This window comes from Marmota flaviventris, chromosome 17, assembly GCF_047511675.1.
Source record: "Marmota flaviventris isolate mMarFla1 chromosome 17, mMarFla1.hap1, whole genome shotgun sequence".
Taxonomy (NCBI): Eukaryota; Metazoa; Chordata; class Mammalia; order Rodentia; family Sciuridae; genus Marmota; species Marmota flaviventris.
The window spans coordinates 41,920,640-41,943,519 of record NC_092514.1 but is presented as its reverse complement, the minus strand read 5'-3'; the positions used below and the strand labels follow the sequence as shown (position 1 = coordinate 41,943,519).

General features: G+C 34.7%; 1 protein-coding gene across 2 annotated transcripts in view; it reads left to right on the top strand.

The window, feature by feature from the left end:
- Positions 1–22,880, top strand: part of Appbp2 (amyloid beta precursor protein binding protein 2) — a 54,934-nt gene that overhangs the window by 17,324 nt on the left and 14,730 nt on the right. For both annotated transcript variants that reach the window (XR_003584810.3, XM_027950274.2), the window contains exons 2-6: positions 2,939–3,027; positions 7,183–7,334; positions 12,249–12,372; positions 18,619–18,787; positions 21,632–21,721. Coding sequence is in view for 1 of the 2 variants with exons in the window: in XM_027950274.2 (XP_027806075.1) it covers positions 2,939–3,027; positions 7,183–7,334; positions 12,249–12,372; positions 18,619–18,787; positions 21,632–21,721 (624 nt within the window). In the remaining variant the exon portion in view is untranslated. The remainder of the gene's footprint in view (positions 1–2,938; positions 3,028–7,182; positions 7,335–12,248; positions 12,373–18,618; positions 18,788–21,631; positions 21,722–22,880) is intronic.

The following is a 22,880-nucleotide window of genomic DNA, read 5'->3' as shown; positions in this document are numbered from 1 at the left end:
TGCCTAGCACGTGTGAGGCCCTGGGTTCAATTCTCAACACCATGTATAAATAAATAAAATAAATGTCCATTGACAACTAAAATAATAATAATAATAATTAAGTGCGATTTAGTTGTTGAATCAAACCCAGGGCCTCATACATTCTAGGCAAGCTCTCCACCACTGAGCTATAACCCCAGTTCTAGATGCTGTTTTTATACGAGATTGTTATTAAAAAAAAAAACAAAAACCCTTTAGGTCATACATTGTATTAATTTGCACTTATTGGTTAAATTTGGTAAGGATGAAGCAATTAAACTTAAATAAAAAAATTATTATCCTCTTCCCACAATTTAAATGTGAACCCATTTTTACCTAGAAAATTTAAATTTCAGTATATAGAAATGTTGGTGCTTGTAATAGGGAATATTTTGAAACTGTAACTAAGGCAGCAATTATCCTAAATTCTATTTTCAAATCTCACTTAGTAGAATAGACCAATTTTCAGTCATCAAAGCGATATTGTAAGTCATAGAACACATAAAATTGAATTTATGTATTTTCAACTAGTGAATACAGGCAAAATGGTTATATAACTTGTTTTCATTTTTTCTGTCTTATAAAAGAAATTCTAAGCCTAAAGTTGGGTAATGATGAGTCAGTCATTTTGGTAAGAAGCTTAAGCTTTTTAACCTTAGTGTTTTTGGAATATGTATATTTATCTTTTTTAATATTTATTTTTTAGTTGTAGTTGAACACAATACCTCTGTTTCACTTATTTATTTTTATGTGGTGCTGAGGATCGAACCCAGGTGGGTCTTACACTGCAAGGCTATCACTGTACTGTTGAGCTACATCCCCGGCCCTTTTTTTTTTTTAAAGAATTTCTGTTTTAGTTGTAGGTGGACACAATACCTTTGATTTGTTTATTTTTTTATATGGTGCTGAGGATCGAACCCAGTGCCTCACACATGGTAGGCAAGCGCTCTACTACTGAGCCACAACCCCAGCCCCTGTATATTTATCTTGATAACTATATTTGTGGTTCTGCCCCAGATCAGAAGATTATCACATTATTTTCCTTGTTATTCTGTATTGGTTAATAAGAAAATATTACAATGATTGATTAATAGTTTTATGAAGCTTATTTTTCTGTAGCAGAAAACAGTAATCCCCCCAAATAGTAAATCTTTCCTCATGAAGTTTTTTAAGGTACCAGGGATTGAATTCAGGGGCACTTGACCACTGAGCCACATCCCCAGCCCCTTTTTGTATTTTATTTAGAGACAGGGTCTCACTGAGTTGCTTGGTGCCTCACCATTGCTGAGGCTGGCTTTGAACTCTTGATCCTCCTGTCTCAGCCTCCTGAGCTTCTGGGATTACAGGCATGTGCTACCGTGCCCTGCTCCTCATGAAGGTTTTAATGTTAATATAAATTATCTAACCATTATGTGAATTTAATCACATGATAATCTGTCCCTTCTTTCCTCCAGCAGTTGTCATGGATTTTTTTTATAGCAGTCATTTTGAACTCTTTCTAAAGTCCCATGTTATTTATACAGCATATGTAAATTCAAAAGTATTTGTTACAGGGTCTGGAGGGTGTATTTGTCTCTTTTTGACCATGTGCATGTATTATTTGAGAGAAAAATTTTAACATATTTTTAGAAATATTCTTTAAAATAACAATTCTGAAAAATCAATGTATAAATGAGTTGGACAGTTAGAAATCCTGCCATACTCCTAGGGTACTGGTGAAGATATCATGTCCAGAAGTAAACTAAGGTTCTTTAGATGGTTATAAGAACTTCTAGTGGAGCATATTGACAGCTGTGTTTTCTGGACACTGTCTTTACTATTATTTTATTTTATTTTTCTTGGGGATTGAACTCAGGGCCTTGTACAATGCTAGACACATGTTGTACCACTGAGTCACATCCCCAGCCCTGCCTCCCTTTTTTATAATTTAACTATCCAATTTTGATAAACCCAATTTGTCTCATTATCCCAGTATGGAACACCTAAAAAACCTTAATTGAACAATAAATATTAACCTATTTTAATGCACTTGTATTGTTGAAATATTCACAGAATTAAAAACTTGAACTTGATGGATTAAGGAAAAAAGTTATGGTTTTAAGTTTCTTGAATAATGGGCTTATGTTTAATGTTATTATATTAAATATCATAATATATAATATTATATAAATTTGGGGAGGTATCAGGGATTGAACTCAGGGGTACTCAACCACTGAGCTGCATCCCCAGCCCTATTTTGTATTTATTTAGAGACAGGGTCTCACTGAGTTGTGTAGTGCCTCACCGTTGCTGAGGCTGGCTTTGAACTCATGATCCTCTTGCCTCTGCCTCCCAAGCCACTGGGATTTCAGGCGTGCGCCAATATAAAATATTATTATATGGCACTTAGTAATGCTTACCATGTTTTAGGTACCACTACAGTGTTTTGGTGTTTGTTTGTTTTTTAATGAGGTATTGGGGATTGAACTCAGGTTCTTGGGCAAGATAGAAAACTCCTGAACTACTTCCCTAGCCTGTGTTTTCCAAATATTAATTCTTTTTAAAAATTTATTTCATTTATTTTTTTAGTTGTAGATGGACACAATACCTTTATTTATTTATGCGGTGCTGAGGATCGAACCCAGTGCCTCACATGTGTGAGGAGAGCATTCTGCCATTGAGCTATAGCTTCAGCCCTCCAAATATTGATTCTTAACATTTACAGAAAATTAGTGAACTGTTATTATATGAATTGTGGGAATTTGTTAAATTAGTATTCCATTTTTCTTATTGTAAGCATCTTTCCTGATAGTATTTTGTAATTATTGTGACTTCAAATCTTACTCATTAAAACCACAAATATTAACTTTATCAATATAATTAAAAGTAGAAATTAAAATTAAATTTAAAAATTTTAAATCATTTTTCATTTTTATTTCAGCTTTACCAACAGGGACGCTTATGTCAACTGGGCAGTGAATTTTGTGAGTTGGAAGTTTTTGCTAAAGTATTGAGAGCTTTGGATAAAAGGTAAATTTTTTTAAGACAATTACAGTAAAATATGCATAACATAAAATTTACCATTTAACAGTTTTTAAGTATACAATTCACTGACAATGAGTATATTCACCTTGTTGTGCAACCATCAACGCTATCCATTTTTATAAAATTTTCGTCATCCCTAATGAAAACTCTGTTCCCATTAAATAACTCCCCATTCCCTTCTTTCAGCCCTGAAGCTGCCATTCTGCTTTCTGTCTATGTGAGTTTGCTGTTTCAGGTACCTCATATAAGTAGGATCCTGTATTTGTTCATTTGTTTTTGCCTTATTTGATTTAGCATATGTTTTTAAGGTTCATTTGTGTTGTAACGTGTCAAAATTTCATTCCTTTTTGAAGTTTGATAATATCCCATTGTGTATATATGCCACAGTTTGTTTATCCATTCATCAATCAGCGGATATTTGTGTTGTTTCCACCTTTTAGCTAATATGGATAAAAATTCTGTGAACATGGGTGTAGAAATAAATCTTCAAATCCTTGCTTTTAGTGTCTTTGGTTAAGTATACCAAGTGGAATCACTGGATCACTGGTAGTTCTATTTTAAATATTTTGAGGAACATTCATGTTATTTACCATAAATTCATTTTAATTGGCTTTTTAAAATTAAGTCTATGTAATGAGAAAGTAGTTCTTAAATATGATCATATCAGAAAACTTAGAATGAAATAAAATTGCCTTTATAAATTGGGGAACCAGTAGGTTCATTTTGCTTGTCTTAGGTAAATTCATATAGTATGAATACTTTTATGTCTGCCTCTCCAACCACCCCAACATCATGTTTATGAGAATCACCTATTTATTATAGTCTGTTCATTCTCATTGCTATATATGTACAATGTTCCATTATATGTCATTACTTATACTGTTGTTAGATATTTGAGCTGTTTGGTTTTTAGCTATTATAAACAGCTGCTACATTTATCCATTAACAAGTCTTTTGGTGAACATATATGCATATCTATTAGATATGCCTGGAAGTACAATATGAAAGCATTTTAAGAGTTACAACTCAAGACCAGTTAGCATGATAAAGAAAATGATCACAGTAATTGTACAATCCAAACAAGTTTGGTGACAGTGAGAATTTGTTCACTTGCCTCCATCTTCTTTGGAAAGTTAATACTCTGTAAATTTAGCTTTTGAGTTCAAGAATTTAGCTTCCTCATTATAGGGGGGTGAGTGGGGGGGGGGTGCTGGGGATTAGAACCCAGGGCTTTGTGCATTTAAGGCAAGCACTCTACCAATTGAGCTATATCCCCAGCCCTCATTATAGGTATTATGAAGTAGGAGCCACAGAGAGATAATCTGGTCTTTGATTATACTTGCTGTTCTCTTCCATGAATTCGCTTCAACTGCAATTTTTTTCACCTAACCTTTCTTTCTTTCTTTCTTCTATCTCTTTCTTTCACAACAGGAATTGAATCTAGGGGCACTTAACCACTGAGCCACATCCCAGCTCTTTTTATATTTTTTATTTAGAGACAGGGTCTCACTAAGTTTCTTAGGGTCTTGCTAAGTTGTTGAGGCTGGCCTTGAACTATCAGTTCTCCTGCTTCAGCCTCTTGAGCCACTGAGATTACAGTGCACCACCACTCCCAGCCCTAATCCACATTTCTAAAGAAATCAGAATATACTTTCACAAACTGGTTGCACTGGTGCACTCCTGTAATCCCAGATACTCAGAAGGCTGAGGTAAGGAGATTGCAAGCTTGAGGTCAGCCTCAACAATTTTGTGAGACTCCTTTTCAAAATAAAGAGCTGGCTGTGTAGCTCAGTGATAAAAGCACCCCTGGGTTCAGCCCTCAGTATCTCCACACCCCCCTCAAAAAAAAAAAAAGAGAGAATATGTACTTTCACAAAACACTGCTGATCTTAAATGTGAATATTGCCAAATTATTTGATTTGTTCAGCAAGTTAACTAAATAAATATTTGTTGAATGCTTAGGATGTGCCAGGTACTGTTCTGTATGCTAAGATTACAGCAGTGGATAAGAACTACGAGGTTCCTTACTCATAATCTGTAATTTTTTTTAAATTTAGTTGGACACAATACCTTTTATTTTATTTATTTATTTTTTAATTTTTATTATTGGTTGTTCAAAACATTACATAGTTCTTGACATATCATATTTCATACATTTGATTTAAGTGGGTTATGAACTCCCATTTTTACCCCGTATACAATTTGCAGAATCACATCGGTTACACATCCACTGTTTTACATATTGTCACACTAGTGTCTGATGTGTTCTGCTGCCTTTCCTATCCTCTACTATCCCCCCTCCCTCCCCTCCCCTCCCATTTTCTCTCTCTACCCCATCTACTGTAATTCATTTCTCCCCCTTGTTTTTTTTTTTTCCCTTTCCCCTCACTTCCTCTTGTATGTAATTTTGTATAACAATGAGGGTCTCCTTCCATTTCCATGCAGTTTCCCTTCTCTCTCCCTTTCCCTCCCACCTCTCGTCCCTGTTTAATATTAATCATCTTCTCATGCTCTTCCTCCCTGCTCTGTTCTTAGTTGTTCTCTTTATATCAAAGAAGACATTTGGCATTTGTTTTTTAGGGATTGGCTAGCTTCACTTAGCATAATCTGCTCTAATGCCATCCATTTCCCTGCAAATTCCATGATTTTGTCATTTTTTTAGTGCAGAGTAATACTCCATTGTGTATAAATACCACATTTTTTTTTTTTATCCATTCATCTATTGAAGGGCATCTAGGTTGGTTCCACAGTCTAGCTATTGTGAATTGTGCTGCTATGAACATCGACTTAGCAGTATCCTTGTAGTATGCTCTTTTTAGGTCTTTAGGGAATAGACCGAGAAGGGGAATAGCTGGGTCAAATGGTGGTTCCATTCCCAGCTTTCCAAGGAATCTCCATACTGCTTTCCAAATTGGCCGCACCAATTTGCAGTCCCACCAGCAATGTACAATTATTTATTTATTTTTATGTGGTACTTAGGATTAAACCCAGGGTCTTACACGTGCTAGGCAAGTGCTCTGCCACTAAGCTACAGCTCCACAACTCCCATCACCACTATCTTAATTTTAGAACATACCATCATTCCAAAAGGAAAAAATGTTAAGTCACTCCCTATTTCCTCTTAACCTTAATCCCTAGCTGATCATTAATCTTTATGTCTTTATGGATTTGCCTATTCTAGATATTTCATGTAAATGGATCATACAATATGTGTCTTTTTGATTGACCCTTTCACTTAGTGTAATATTTTCAGGGATATTATTATTTATGTTGTTCCTACTTTCCCTTTTTTAGGACTGAATAATTTTGTGTTATATGGATAATACTCTTGTTTATCCAGTCTTCCATTGATGAATGGATGGGGTTGTTTATATCTTTTAGTTATTATGAATAATGCTGTGGTGAACCTTCATTGATAAGATTTTGTGGATATATTCTCATTTTGGGAGGTATATGCCTGGGGTGTATACATATGGTAACCCTATGTTTAGCTTTTTGAGGAGCTGCCGGACTTTATTAGAGCAGCTGCACCATTTTACGTTCCTATCGTTAATGTATAAGGGTTCCAGTTTTTCCACATCTTACCAATACTTAAAAAAAAAAAAAAAAAAGTTATGACCTTTTTCTTGGATGGGAAGTGGTTTCTCATTGTGATTTTGATTTACGTTTCCATTGTCACTAATGATATTAAGTATCTTATGTTTATTGACTGTGGATAGATCTTTGGAGAAATATCTGTTCAAATCCATTGCCCATTTTTAATTGAGGTCTGTCTTTTTTTTTTTTAAACTGGAGATTAAACTCAGGGGCTTTACTATTGAGCTATATTTATATTCCCCAGTCCTTTATTTTTATTTTTTATAATTTGTGACTGGGTTTTCTAAGTTGCTGAGGTTCGCCTTGAACTTGCAATCTTCCTGCCTTCGTCTCCCAGGTCACTGAGATCATAGGCATACACCGGTGTACCTGGTGATGGGCTAAATTTTTAATTTACTATAGCTTCATAATTCATAAGGCAAAATGCTTTCTATCTCATTTTATCTTGGGAAATAATGATACTAATATTAATAGAGAAAAGCAACTAGCCTTCTAAAAGGAAAGAAATAAGATTCCTCTATTAAATGTTTTTTTCTTTTTCAGACATTTGCTTCATCATTGTTTTCAGGCTTTGATGGATCATGGTGTTAAAGTTGCTTCAGTCTTGGCCTACTCATTTAGTAGACGGTGCTCTTACATAGCAGAATCTGATGCTGCAGTAAAGGAAAAAGCCATTCAGGTTGGCTTTGTTTTAGGTAAGTAATACTATTAGTAGGGGAGAGTTTTATCCTATTATGAACTCATAGTAAACCCAACAATAAAGGATTTCTCCAGGAATTTCCCAAAGTCTATATGGGGAAGTTATGAGTAAAATATCAGAAGAATTAGGTGTAATTTATTGGATATTAATGCTGTGCTAAGCACTACACTAGGTATTTAAATGGCATTATCCTAAATTCTCATGACGTTCCAGTGAAGTAATGATATTTTTTTTTTTAAATTTTTTGTAGTTGTAGATGGACTAAATGCCTTTATTTTTTATTTATTTTTTGTTTGTTTATTTTTATGTGGTGCTGAGGATCTAACCCAGTGCCTCACACATGCTAGGCAAGTGCTCTGCCACTGAGTTACAGCCCCAGTCCTGAAGTACTTTAACCTTTTACATATGAGGAAATAGAAAAGTTGAATAACCAGATCAAGTCACATAGCTAGTAAAGAGCTAAGTTTAGAATCTGTGTCTATATGATTGATTACAAAGCACATATCTTTCTATCATGTCATGCTGCTTTCAAACTCTTTCACCTGCTTAGTATTTGCTGTGGCATGGGACTTAATCCTTTTGGGGCTCAGTTTTCTAGTCTCTAAAATGAGGGTTATTCTGAATTGCTTCATGGAGATGTTATGAGGATAATGAAAACATAAATGTAAAAACATTCTGGAAGAGTTTTGCATGATATACATACAGAAAAATATTGTTTATTATTTGTAAACATTTCACAAATGTATATAGATAAATAATGTTTCAAGCTTGAAATTGTTGTTACCTTCTTTCCCTATTTGAAAAAGTTATTTTTTAAAGCATGTGTTCTTTTTTTGTTTATAACTTTATTTATTTATTTATTTTTAGTACTGGGAATTGAATTCAGGGACACTCATCTACTGAGCACATCCCCAACCATATTTTGTATTTTATTTAGTTGCTTAGTGCCTTATCACTGCTGACTGGCTTTGAACTTGTGATTCTCCTGCCTCAGTCTCCCGAGCTGCTGGGATTATAGGCATGTACCACCACGCCCAGCCTATAACTTTATTTTATTTATTTTCTTATATGGTGCTGAGAATCAAACTCAGGGCCTCACATGTGCTAGGCAAGCACTGTGAACCCAACCACTGAACTCAACCCCAGCCCTAAAAAGTTATTTTTTAAAAATAACTTATTTTGAGGGGCTGGGGGTGTGGCTCAAGTGGTAGCGCGCTCGCCTAGCATGCATGAGGCACTGGTTTCGATTCTCAGCACCACATAAAAACAAAATAAAGATATTGAGTCCATCTAAAAAATAAAAAATATTTAAAAAAAATTAACATGGGCATGTTTTCTCTCTCTTGTGTGCACACATTTTTTGCCAGCAAGTTTTCAAGATCATTTCCTTCAGTCTTTAAACAGTTCTTCGTAGTGGTCTTTCCAGTTTGCTGGGCGCACTTCAAAACATTCTTTTCTGAAAACAACGTACAGCTTTTATCCTTGAATTGGCTCATGGAAGTTTGGGAAAAAAAGGATTGTTTAAAGAATGTCTCTGAAAATAGAGGATATATGATCTTGACCGATGTTAACAGTGACAACCCTTTAGTTCTAGAAGGTAATATGAAAATTGCTATAGAAAAAAATTTATTATCAAAAAAGGTGAAAGACAGGAAAGGTGGTATTCATTGAGTTTTTCTGTCATATCCACATGTATGTACACCAACCTGGCCATTGTGATGTGCTAGATAGATATCTTGGAGATTGAACCAAGCCCTTGCAAATTCAGAATCATATCATCAGACTTAATTATGAAATCATTCAGAGAGTGAAGAAACTTTATGCCAGAAGTACACAGTAGTAAAGATTTTTTAAATAATAACAACCTTTTTGAGACATAATTCTTAAACAGTATAATTTGAACATATAATGTGTACTTTTCAGTGATATTCCATATACTCACAGATTTTATAGACATCATCAGAGTAGGTTTTAGAACATTGCCATCACCCCAATAGAAACCTATACCCTTTAACAGCCATTCCTCATTTCCTTCTTATTCCAGGCCAGTATCAGTCTACTTTTTCTTTCTGTAGATTTACCTGTTGTAAATTATTAATATAGACTCATAAAACATATGGTCTTTGTGACTAGCTTGTTTTAGATAGCATAATGTTGTCAAGGCTTATCCTTGTTGTAGAGATAGAATTTAATATAACAAATTTTTTAAAAGATTTTTTTAAGATGGACACAATATTGTTACTTTATTTACATTTATATGATGCTGAGAATTGAACCCAGTGCCTCACATGTGCGAGGCAAGAGCTCTACCACTGAACTATAACCCTAGCCCTGATATCACAAATTTTTATTAGAGCACTGAAAATATAAAAAGGGAACCCCTGGAATGTTTTTATTATGAATAATAGCAACTCCAAGAATCAGCTACTACATTTGGGATTAGGGAACCAAACAAATAGGTTTTTATTGTGTAATTCTTTTGATGCTAGGGATTGAACCTAGGGACACTTTACCACTGTGCTACATCCCCACTTTTTAACATCTGAATACAAGGTCTTTCTAAGTTGCTGAAAGTCATACCAGGTTGCTAAGGCTGGCCTGCAGCTTGCTATCCTCCTGTGTCCCAACTCATTGGGATTACAGGCATTTATCACCATGCCTACCTAATTGTGAAAATTTAAAGCTTGAGGAACTGGAATGCTGCAACATTGATACCAGTGCCTCAAAGCTCTGGAAAGGGGGTCCAAGAACTAGCAACAGGCTAGCTGTTGCTGGTATTATTGATAGTGTGCTATGAAACTGGTTTTGCAAGTATTGGAAAACTCCAAGTGGAATTGACTGCTGCTGACTGCAATGAACTGCCACTGCCAGAGTGAAGAAACATATTCCTGTCAGCAATAGGAAAAGGTGTTACTTGCTTTTCCAGTCTTGGAGCCCCTGCTCTCTAGCACTTCCTATTGGCAGAACCCAACAGGGAGCCAGGGAAAGAAGGAGAAATGTGGTTTGAAGAATCCTTGCATCAACATCATAAAGTCTAGAAAGGAGATTTGAAGCTGAGAAACAGCATGATAATCAGCACATTATATAGTACATTGGTATGATAAGTAGAAGGTTGCTTAGTACAAATATTTATAATAATCTTATTATTCTAGTTTAGTCTCTTGGAAAGGGCCCTAAAATGTTCTAAAGCACAATTCTTTCCAATTAATGAAATAATATTTAGCTGTATGTTGCTTTAATTAAACATAAAACAGGGCAGGGTTGTGACTCAGTGGTAGAGTGCTTGCTTAGTATGTGTGAGGCACTGGGTCTGATCCTCAGCACCACATAAAAATAAATAAAGGTATTGTATCCATTTATAATTAAAGATATTTTTTTAAGATTATTATTATTTAAAAAAAAATTTTTTTTAATATTTATTTTTTAGTTTTCGGCGGACACAACATCTTTGTTTGTATGTGGTGCTGAGGATCGAACCCAGGTAGCACGCATGCCAGACGAGCGTGCTACCGCTTGAGCCACATCTCCAGCCCCTAAAGATATTTTTTAAAAAACATAAAACATGGGTATGAGGAAATATATGTTGTTGGCTGACTCATTATTAACATTATTAAAATGACACACCATATATTTTATGCTACCAAGAAAAAAAAGTGCTACCACTATTAATGTTAGACACCAATTTTATGATCTGTCCTAATTTTAAAGATTCTAAAACATTCAAAAAGAGCTAGGTGCACTTGCACATGCCTACAATCCCAGTGACTTGAGAAGCAGGCAGAAGGATTACAGTTGAAGGTCAACCTCAGCAACTTAGTGAGACCTGGTCTTAAAATAAACAATAAAGGGGCTGGTGATGTGGCTCAGTGGTAGGGACTTGCCTAGCACATGTGAGACACTATGTTCAATCCTTAAAATCCACATAAAAATAAATAAAGGTATTGTGTCTGCAACTAAAAAAATATATATATAAAAAATAAATAATAAAAAGGACTGGTGATGTAGTTTAGTGTTAAAGTACCCCTGGGTTTAATTCCTAGTACCTTAATTAATTAAAAATATAAAAAATGTGCAAAGTATGTGTTTTAGGATTGAAAAATACAGCAGTTTTGTTTTCTGGCTATTGTTAACTAATGCTGAGTAGCAACTTGAAAGTGTTCTTCATAATAGCAAATACAGATTTAGCCTCTGAAGTCACATAGTATGAATTTGAGTCTTTCCACTTATCAACTTGTAACTTGGTTTCTCTGCCTGAAGTCCCCCTCCCTCCCCATATTAAGTTGAGGCAATAAGGTTTGTGGCTCAGCGATAGAGCGCTCACCTAGCATGTGTGAGGCCCTGGGTTCGATCCTCAGCACCACATAAAAATAAATAAAATAAAATAAAGGTATTGTGTCAAATACAACTAAAAAATATTTAAGAAAAAAAGTTGGGGCAATAATAGCATTTAAGTTGAAAGTGTTTTGTGAAGATTAGATAAGAAAATTCATGTGGAATGTTTACCATAATGATACAAAGTAGTTTGTGCAGTGTAGTAAAATGCATCATTAGCCATTTTTTGAGATCAGGTTCCTTCAAAAAACAAAACAAAAAAAAGGACGGTATTTTGAGGTAATTGTCTAATACATTAAAGCTATTGCTAGTCAGTAAATTAGTTTCTTGCCAAAAGAATGAGATGACAAGCATCACCATCCCTTTTATGTGTATATTCATCTATGATGAGTAAGAAGAATGAGTTTATAAGAGCCATTTGTCTTTGCAATAAGGCCTACGGAGATTGAAAAGTTATGTGTATACTGCAAGGTGAAAATATTAGTTTTTTAGTTGAGATAATATTCACTGTAATCATGTCATTTTAGCTTTCAGGCAATTTACTAAATTGTCTAAAGTTACTTTTCTTTTTCTGCAGGTGGTTTTCTTTCAGATGCAGGCTGGTACAGTGATGCTGAGAAAGTTTTTCTGTCTTGCCTTCAATTGTGTACCTTACATGATGAGATGCTTCATTGGTTTCGTGCAGTGGAATGTTGTGTGAGGTAAGTTGGAACAGATTCTGTAATTACATACTGTGATTGTATACAATGTCTTCTACAATTTTAGCTCTTTTAAGTGTGCTCTAACATCTGTGTAAATCTGTGAGATGATATTTCTATGTCATAATTTCATTAATCTGGCTTGTTTTCCATCTCCAGAATATAGTGGATCTGCTATGGATGTCTTAGCTTAGATTTCAGCATTATGAACCAGAATGTGAATCTGTATATCTCTTTGCTTTTTCATAGGGTTTATTCAACAAACATTTATTGAAGATTTATGTGCTAGGAATTGTGCTAGGCAATGGGTTCTAGGAAACTCAAGAAATATATATATTTTAGTTGTAGGTTTAAATTTTATTTATTTATTTTTTATGTGGTGCTGAGGATCAAACCTAGTGCCTCACGCATGCTAGGCAAGCCCTGTACCTCTGAGCCACAACCCCAGCCCACTCAATGTTTTTTTTTTTCTCTTTTATTTTTTTCATTATATTGGTGATTGAACTCAGGTGTGCCCTACCACTGAGCTGATGAGTTAGCAAAGCCAAACCCCTTCAGAGCTAGAATATAGATATAGTCTAGATATTAAATCCATTGTTGATTTAAGCTAAAATTGAGTATAGCGCTTTTTCTTTTTTCTTTTTTTTTTTTTGGTACTGAGGATTGAGCTCAGGGATGCTTAACCACTGAGCCATATCCCCAGCCCTTTTTTATATTTTATTTAGAGACAGGATGTCACTGAGTTGCTAAGTACCTCACTAAGTTGTTGAGGCTGGCTTTGAACTCAGAATCCTCCAGCCTCAGCCTCCCAAGCTGTTGGGATTACAGGCATATGCTACAACACCTGGCTTTTTTTTTTTTTTCCTCCAGTCTTTTAAGGATGTTATTGTCCTGTTTATATAGTTACCTGTGTAATGGAAACATTCAAATCCTGAAGTTAGCTTTTTAGTTTGCAATCTTAGTTATAAATAAGTTGGAAGCTTATAATTGCCCATATGTCTGTTAGAAGTACTATATGATAAATTATAGGGATATTTGTGTGCAGAAACTATAAAGGGATTAGTGTTTGGGTTTATAATCTGTAGTACTGATGAAAATAATCTTTCTGTCATCTGCCTTTTTCTGCCTATTTTATCTTTTTAAGAATAGGAGATAAGACTATCTCATAGTGGTGTGGGAAGTTAAATATTTCTATGTGTATGAACTAGTTTATTAGGAATAGAAAAGCTATTAACATTTTTTTTCTCATGTGCTTGATTTTTATTCACAGGATCAGAAGATCTATTCCATCCAGATAACCTAATTTTTCTAATTTTTAAGGCTTTTGTATAAATTTTACTTTAGCCTAACACACTGGGTTAGTTTTCTTGCAGGACCTGGGCACTTTCTCTCCTTCCTTGTTTGTCATTTCTAGCAAGTAGCTCACATCTTTAGGGTTGCAAGTTGTTTTCTCTCTCAGGAGAAAAAGGAAGGGCAGAAGGCTCATTCCAGCTGAGTCTGCTTTTTTCTTTCTCCTTCCTTCCTTTGCTTACCTGTTTCTTAAACGGGAAAGCTAGGATTCATTATAGTCTTTAACCCATGTAAGGTGTTCTAGGGAGTAAAACATTTTTAATTGTGCATATAGCTACCTTGAATGAATTCAGGGTCTGCATTAAGAAAGAAAGGAAAGAGGATAGTGAATAGGTAGCTAAAAATACAGTAAATAATATCTTTGGAACAAGCACATGGAAATTAGAATGTTGTCTAGACTAAGAAACAATAGCATTTATAGTTTCAGCTTACTGTCTGTGTACTAGGACAAGTGAGTTTGTACTTACAAATTAGAAATTTCAGAGCTGGGGTTGTAGCTGAGTGATAGTGCACTTGACTAGCATGTGTGAGGCACTGGGTTTGATCCCTAGCACCATATAAAAACAAATAAAATAAAGGAATTATGTCCTTCTACAACTAAAAGTTATATGGATATTAAAAAATATTTTTTGAAAGAAATTTCAAAATAAAAATTTGCCTCTACACAACTATACTAGCCAAATTCTTCATCAATATAAGTATATGTAATATAGTTAGTATGTAGTATATAATCATCTACTGAATATTAATTTAAAAAAAAAGATTACACTTTGCTAATTTAGATGTGTTTAAGGCATGGGAAAATTTGGGGTTTTAATTGACCATGTGTTTAGTTGAATTGGAAAAGAAATGTTTTTCAGAACAGATACTAATGGAATCCTTTGGTAAATCTCAGGGTTTTTGAGCTTGATGCAAGAGTAAAGTGTGTTCTTCAATTTAATATTATAAAGTCAGTTTCTAATCTAAGGCTGGCATTGAAACATAGAGCAAATGTCAGAGAGCCTTCTTGGTCTTTCTGTAGTTAAACTTGGTACTATTTTTTTTTTTTTTTAGTAGTTTTTTTTTATTCCTTTGAAACTCTGCCTATTTCCCTTTACTCGTTTTTGTTGTAGTTTTTTGTTCATACATGTCTATTGCCAAACAAATTTTAAAATACAGAAACTAGTAACTATTAATAAAATAAATGTTGTACATAATCTCACTGCCCAGAAACAATCAGAATTACTATGCTATTATTCCCTTAGTATACAAAAGTAGTTGGTTCTAAGACCCCCATGGATACCAAAAATATTTTTGGATGCAAAATGAAATTACTTTGTATTAGGCATATATGATAGCCTATTTCTTTAAGCATACATTTGGGAGAATAGAGAAGTAACAGCATTATAAATGTCTCATCTTGGTGGGGAAAGTAGGAATGGGCATCATTATTTAATGTCCAAATACCAGTTTTGAGCGGAGGGAGCATGGGTTAGAAGGATTAGAAACTTGATCAACTGATATAAGGAAAGAAAATATAGACATGACTAAGTATGATATATAAAAATAAGATGAAAAGATTATAAGCATTTATAATGATTATTATAATACATGTAAATCTTCTTAGTTCCTCAAATTGCCAAAAGGGCTAAAATAAAATCTAGCCATATATTGTTAAGAGGAGACACACCAAAACAATAATGTTGACAATGAAGAATTCAGGATAAAAACAAAAGGGATTTAGTTGGTACAAAAGGGATATTGATAATAGATTGTGTAATTCACAAATAGCAGTGCATCCTCAAAATACAAAGCATTTGATAAAATGATAATACAGTGTTACCAGGCGTGGTGGCACACATCTGAAATCCCAGCTGCTCTGGAGGCTGAGACAGGAGGGTCAGGAGTTCAAAGACAGCCTCAACAAAGGCGAGGTGCTAAGCAACTCAGTGAGACCCTGTCTCTAAGTAAAATACAAAATAGGGCTGGGGATGTGGCTCAGTTTTAAATGCCTCTAAATTCAATCCCTAGTTTGAACTCAAAAAAGGAGGAAGAAAAAAAAAAGATGATACACCATTGAGTGCAGATTAATGCAGAATTCATGGAGATTATCAAGGAAATAAGTTCTTTCCATCTTCCTGTTGTCTGTTGTGAGTCTGTTGTTTTGGGCTAGCTCTCCAATGCCAGGTATCAAGTACAGATTCCACATTGTCCATAAAAAGAAATACTCCCTTCCCAAGCACTATTTTTCTTTGAAGATAAGGAACCATCCAATTGAGTTACCCATTAGTTTTACAAGTTTACTTGGCTCTGACTTGTAAAAAAGATACTTGGAATTTTAGAATAACCTTAGAATATTATTTTGTATAAGGGTTTTATTCTTTTTGAAATGAAGATAACTGTGGTGATTATTGGCACTACACTATAGTATGTATACACCACCTATTGATTAAATGTCTTTCTAATCAATAGTCCTTAGCTTTTTTTGAAGTTGTTCTGTTTCCCTGTGAAAGAAATGATAGAGGAGAAAAAATTGAATTTTTCTCATTTTGGGTTATTAACCTGTTAATATTTTTGGTGTAGCTAAAAAAAGAAAAATCTTAAGTTTCTACTTGTGATACCCCTGAAGAATGCTTCCCAACCTTTCCGTACTTGTTCCCTTCCTTCTCCCCCTGACCCCCCCCCCCTTTTTTTTTTTGGTGCTGGGAATCAAAGCTAGGATCTTGTGCATGCTAGGTTAAGTGCTCTATCACTGAGCTACACTCAGCTCACTTGGATTTCTTTCCTTTTTTTTCTTTTGTGTATGTGAGGTGCGGGGTTGGAGGGGATACTGGGAGTTGAACCCAGGTATGATCTACTATTGAGCTATATTCCTAGCCAATTTTATTTTTTATTTTTCATTACATTGTCCAAGCTAGTCTTAAACTTGGAGTTCTCTTGACTCAGCCTCTCCAGAAGCTAGGATTAGGCAGGTGTGACCATACCCATGACTATTTCTTCTAAATTTATGTTCCTATGCTTACAATCCAACCCATCCATCACTCCTAAATGTTTACCCAAGCCAAATGAACCCAGGGGTGTTTTACTGCTGAGCTGTAACCCCAGCCTCTTTTATTTTTTTGAGACAGGGTCTCACTAAGCAGGGTAACATTAAGCCTGTAATTCTCCTGCTTCAGAAAGAAACACTGGGATTACAGGTTTGTGCCTCTGAACCTGTCATTTGGCTTTCATTTAAAATATCTTTTATACTTTCGTTCCTTTTCAAGCTGAGCATCAGAAATTTGCATTAGCCTAATACAAAGAAAATAATATTGCCCTGACATAATGTTCAAGCCATCATTATAATAAGATATATTTATTTAGTCCTAACATTGTGCTCATGTGTTATATAGATGTACAGTCTATTGCTATTTAGACTTTATTCTGATCTAAAGTGTTTTAGTATTCTTGAATATCATTAAGTTGATTGATGGGCTGTACAGTTACTTTATGTAAAGAACACTGTATTTTCTGCCACCAAGGATAAAGGTTAGCAGTAACTGATATACTGCTATTTCCCATAAAATAAGCAAAAATGAGCATTCATGAAATCAGTGACCAAGTATTATGCAAATATACTAAAATAAGAATGAAAAGTAATGGTGGGTAATGGTATCTCAGGCTGATTTTGATTTCCTTCATTATTTTCCTTTCCTTTCCTTGACCCTCCACCCCAATATTGAGAATTGAACCCAGGAGTGCTCTACCATTGAGAACTATATCCCCAGTCCTTTTTATTTTTATTTTGAGACAGGCGTCTCAAAGTTGCCTAGGCTGGCCTTGAACTTGGGATACTCCTGCCTCTGCCTTCTGAAATAGCTGGGATTACAGGTGTGTGCCATCACATCTGGTCTATTGTCCAAATTTCTTTCTTGGGGATTGAACCAAGGACTTTGTGCATGAGAGGCAAGCACTTTACCAACTGAGCTATATCCCTGGCCCTCTTTTTTTTTTAATACCTGGAACTGAACTTAGGGACCCTCAGCCCCTGAGCCACATTCCCAGCCCTATTTTGTATTTTATTTAGAGACAGGGTCTCACTGAGTTACTTAGCATCTCTGTTTTGCTGAGGCTGACTGTGAACTCGAGATCCTCTTGCCTCAGCCTTCTGAGCCACTGGGATTACAGGTGTGTACCACCACACCTGGCTATTTTCAGATTTCTTATACTGAAACTATTACTTTTGGATTTGGAACCAAAAAAGTAAATTTTTTTTTTTTTTTATATAGCACATGCTGAGTACACAAAGTGTACAAAATACTTAGAGAAGATAAGAAATCAAAATTGGATCAGGTTAATTATGTGAAGTTTCTTGGAAGAACATGTATTCTACTTTTTTTGTTGTTGTTGTTTATTCTGGTGCTGGGAATTGAACTCAGGCACTTAACCAATGAGCCACATCCCCAGCCCTATTTTGTATTTTTTATTTAGAGACAGAGTCTCACTGAATTGCTTAGCACCTCGCTGTTGCTGAGGCTGGCTTTAAACTTGTGATCCTCCTGTCAGCCTCCCAAGCTGATGGTATTACAGGTGTGCGCCACCACATCTGGCCTGTATTGTACTTTTTATGGGCCTTAATTAACCCTAGTCTGGGCCAATTTTTTTCTGATGTTGCCTCATTTCTTTCATCTATCTTCAGTTATTTAAGCATTACATAGTAATTATAAGTTATCAGGGGGCTGGGGATGTGGCTCAGGCGGTAGCGCGCTCGCCTGGCATGCGTACGGCCCGGGTTCAATCCTCAGCACCACATACAAAAAGATATTGTGTCCGCTGAAAACTAAAAAATAAATATTAAAATTCAAAAAAATAAATAAATAAGTTATCAGGTTATATGTGCTGGAATACCAGAAATAAAGGACAGTTATTTGTGTTTTACAGGTTGCTTCATGTACGAAATGGAAACTGCAAATATCATTTGGGTGAAGAAACATTCAAGTTGGCTCAGACATATATGGATAAACTGTCAAAACATGGCCAGCAAGCAAACAAAGCTGCACTCTATGGGGAACTGTGTGCACTCCTATTTGCAAAAAGTCATTATGATGAGGTAAGTGTTTTGAGGTATATGTCAGTGTGACCAATAATTGCCCATAAAACGGATAAATCAAATAGTCTTCTCATATGCTTTATAAATCTCAGTTTCACATATTAAGTTTACTTAAAGCAAGTACACATTTGTAATACTTAAGATAATATTAAAGAAGTATTTATCAAATGGATTTCTTTAAAATTTTTTATTTAGTTGTTGATGGACCTTTATCTATGTATTTATTTATTTATTTATTTATATGTAGCGTTGAGAATTGAACCCAGTGCCTCACACATGCTAGGCAAGCTCTCTACCACTGAGCCACACAGTCCCAGCCCCGTGTGTGTGTGTGTGTGTGTGTGTGTGTGTGTAAAATTCATTTGACAGGGGTGGGGTTGTGGCTCAGTGGTAGAGGGCTTGCCTAGCATGTGTGATATGTGAGGCACTGGGTTCGATTCTCACCACCACATATAAGCAAATAAATAAAGGTCCATCAATAACTAATAAAAATATTTAAAATAAATAAATGTGTGTGTGTGTGTGTACAATTCAGGGCCTTTTTTTATTTTTTAATTTAACCAAGTATTTCTCTGCCTAAATTGTTTTAGTGATATCCTCTGGTAAGTAAACCTTAATAGATGTTTTTGATTAGATGTGTAGTTCTGGGTGAACTCTCATAACTTGGAAGCTAGATTTTTATTTATGCCTTATAGCATTGCTTTTCTCCTTCCTCCTCCTCATGAATAAGATTGCTTCATTCCTAGTTTTATACTATTAAATTAATGCTTTGGTGATAATAAATACATAGTTGACTAGTGTGCTTTGCTGCTTGGTTGCTTTATTTTATGGGACAATATCATAATTATTTCATGCTATCAGTCATCATTTAGCTTTCATATTTTAAAATTATCCCTATAATTATTTTTGTCCTATTCCAAGTATATATGCCATATTTAAAGGGAAATTACAATTAGCAGTGATACCAGAAAATTATAGAATAGTTGAAAAAGGATGTTTGTGCCTTTTTAATATTTATGTAAGAATACTTAAGACTGACATGTAAAAATCTAAAATCCATATCAGCGTGCCTATAGTTTTTCAGGAAATAAGTGTATGTGTAATTTTTTGATGTTGAGATCCTGTGTCTGCTAAATTTGTTCTGTGGGTGGATTGTTTTATTGCCCCTTATGTGCAATGAGTGATGCATAATTGTTTATCAACTTAGATGTAGGGCTTGGCCCCTTTTTCTAATTCTCACACACCAGAAAACAGCTCCATTCACAGAAGATCTTTGTGCAGATACTTGACTTCATGGAAAATGAGAGTGAGGTTAACAATAGATATTAAGTAATACCTGTCTTTAAAAGTTCTTAGATGATGAGCTGGGGTTGTAGCTCAGTGGTAGAGCGCTTGCCTAGCATGTGTGAGGCACTGGGTTTGATTCTCGGCACCACATATAAATAAATAAAATGACAACTAAAAAAAAATTAAAAAACAAAAACAAAAAACAACAGTTCTTAGATGCACCAACATCTTTTTATGTTTGCATAGGAACTCAGCCATCTCTGCTTCCTCTTTCATCATTTCCTTTCTTTTCTTTTTTCCCTCATACTGCTTTCTAGAACACTGTAGTCATGTCCCCCACCTCACCCCCCCATCCCCCACCTCACCCCCCCATCCCCCACCCCTACCTCTTACATAGAGTAGTTTGTATTGTGCCATTCTTTACTCAGGTGCCTTTTATTTACCAGTTTCCATTTTCTTTCCTTTTAGGCCATTACTACTTAATTGACAGTTATTTCTTTGGGTTTAGTAGTTTAAATGATGCCTTACTCTTGATCTTTGCAGCTCTTAGCACATTCATGAGGAATGTTTAAGTTTGTTGTTGTTTCTTGGATAATTTGACAGTGTATTCTTTTATAAATAAACTTTTCATTGCTGTCTTCAAGAAACTGTGCATATCTTGAGGATATAGTGTGATGAATTATCACCAAATTCTTATTAGTCACAATAGGGTAGGCTGTCTGGAGTCAATATCAATCCCAAAATAACAGTGGTTTGTAACAATAAAAGTTTGTTGTTTTGTTTATACTTGGGATGACTACAGCTGCACTTAACAGTATGCTTACATTTTGTTCAAGACCCACTATGGTTTATTTAGGACATCTATCTGGAATATTAAAAATCTTGGAGCAGAGAACAAGAAGGACTGCTTATTCTGTCGATTGAATGTATAACATAAAGCACAGGCACTTTATGAACAATAGCTAGCACAACATAAGCATTTTAACTAAACAGGCAATTAAGGTTTTTTTCCCCTGGTACTAGGTATTGAACCCATGGGAGCTTTACCACTGAATTATATCCCCAACCCTCTTTATTTTGAGACAGGTCTTTTTTAAATTACTAAGGCTGGTGCATGCCACCGTGGCTGATCAGGATATAAAATAATAAGTGTTATAATAGGGGAAGTATAAAATACAAGAAACAGACTAGGACTGAAACCTGAAAGACAAGTTAGGTGTGTTAAAGAGTTAGAGGAAGAGACAATGTATTCTAAGGCAGAGGAAATATGTATAAGGACTTCTGGGCAAAAGAGCACATGCCTCTCATTTCTTGAACATATGTCATATATCTGCAAGGTCTGATTCAGAAAACCTGTACATAATTAAGAGTAAAAATAATGTAACATTCATACTTTCAAGAAAATAAAGACTCACAAAACTTTTTAAGTGTAAGTATTTGGTGTGTTATTTATGTACTTGATAGCTTATTGGAAAAATCTGCAATCATTTTGTTAAGTACTGTCAATTGAATTATCAAATTGTTCTGTTTTCTTCTAAAAATTTTTTTGTTTTTTAGGCATACAAATGGTGCATTGAAGCAATGAAAGAGATTACAGCAGGCTTACCAGTTAAAGTTGTGGTTGATGTTTTGAGACAAGCATCTAAGGTGAATATCATGTTAAAATTATTAAATGAATTATAGGATTTATCAGGATTTAAATTTGTTTTAGTTAACTTACTATTTAACATCTTAGTTATTGTATACTGTATATACTACCAAGATCTAAATTCTAAGTTTCTGTGCCAGGTTTTAGAAACCTGGTATTTAAGCCAAACTATCTTACATGGACTTTAATTACTTTTCTTTTTTCAAGAAAATTGTGATATAATTCGTTTTAATAATTGTTTCAGTTCACTGAAGTACAGATTATGGTATTTTGGGGTTATTCTGATTTGAGTTCTTGGTTTTTTTAAATCTGTGGAGTAATCTGAATTCTTTAGGCCAAAACTATATGGGCTATAATCACTTTTCTCCTTAAGGATAACCTAGTATTAAGTGTTTTACTCTAATATTGCACTCTCATAGCAAGACACCTTGCTATACTTAACCTGGTAGATAGGTTTGTTTGTTTGTTTTTAATCTTTCTGTAGTTTCTTCTTATTCTGTAAACAAATGCATTAATTCTTTCACCACTTAGTAGCATTTAAAAATTATTGCATTGGAATCTGAGGATGTAGTTCATTGGTAGAGTACTTACCGAGTATGCATAAGGTGGGGGAGGGTAAAAATTACTGCTTTGGTTCACTGAAGCCTTAAAGCATTAATGTACTTTTTTGCATATAGTCTTTCTAGAAGTTTCTCAAATTTGAATATTCCACTTTCATCAGTTTGGCTTATGGAAATTCAATTGGAAAAAAATATTACAAAATTATGGATCCTAGAAGACTGCAATATTTTTGCAAATATTAAATCACTTATTTTGGAGCAAGTAAATGGCAGCATAAATATTCAGGTTATCATCAGCATTATAAAAGGGATCTTAGTATGTTTTTAATTATGTAAAAACATCAAATATTCAGTTAACATAAAGACAGTAAATATGTAAGATTTATATTCCTATATGCAAATGGTATTTAGAGTTTCAAAACTACTGACAATCCTCATGGTTGAAAATATTTTGAGAAATAATAGAAAAACTTGAAAATCTGTGTATTTAAAAATTATTAGTTGAGTCTAAGGCATACCACCCTAAATACTCCCCATCTCATCTGATATCTTAAGGTGAGGGTTGGGCCTAGGTTGCACTTACATGGGAGAGCACCTG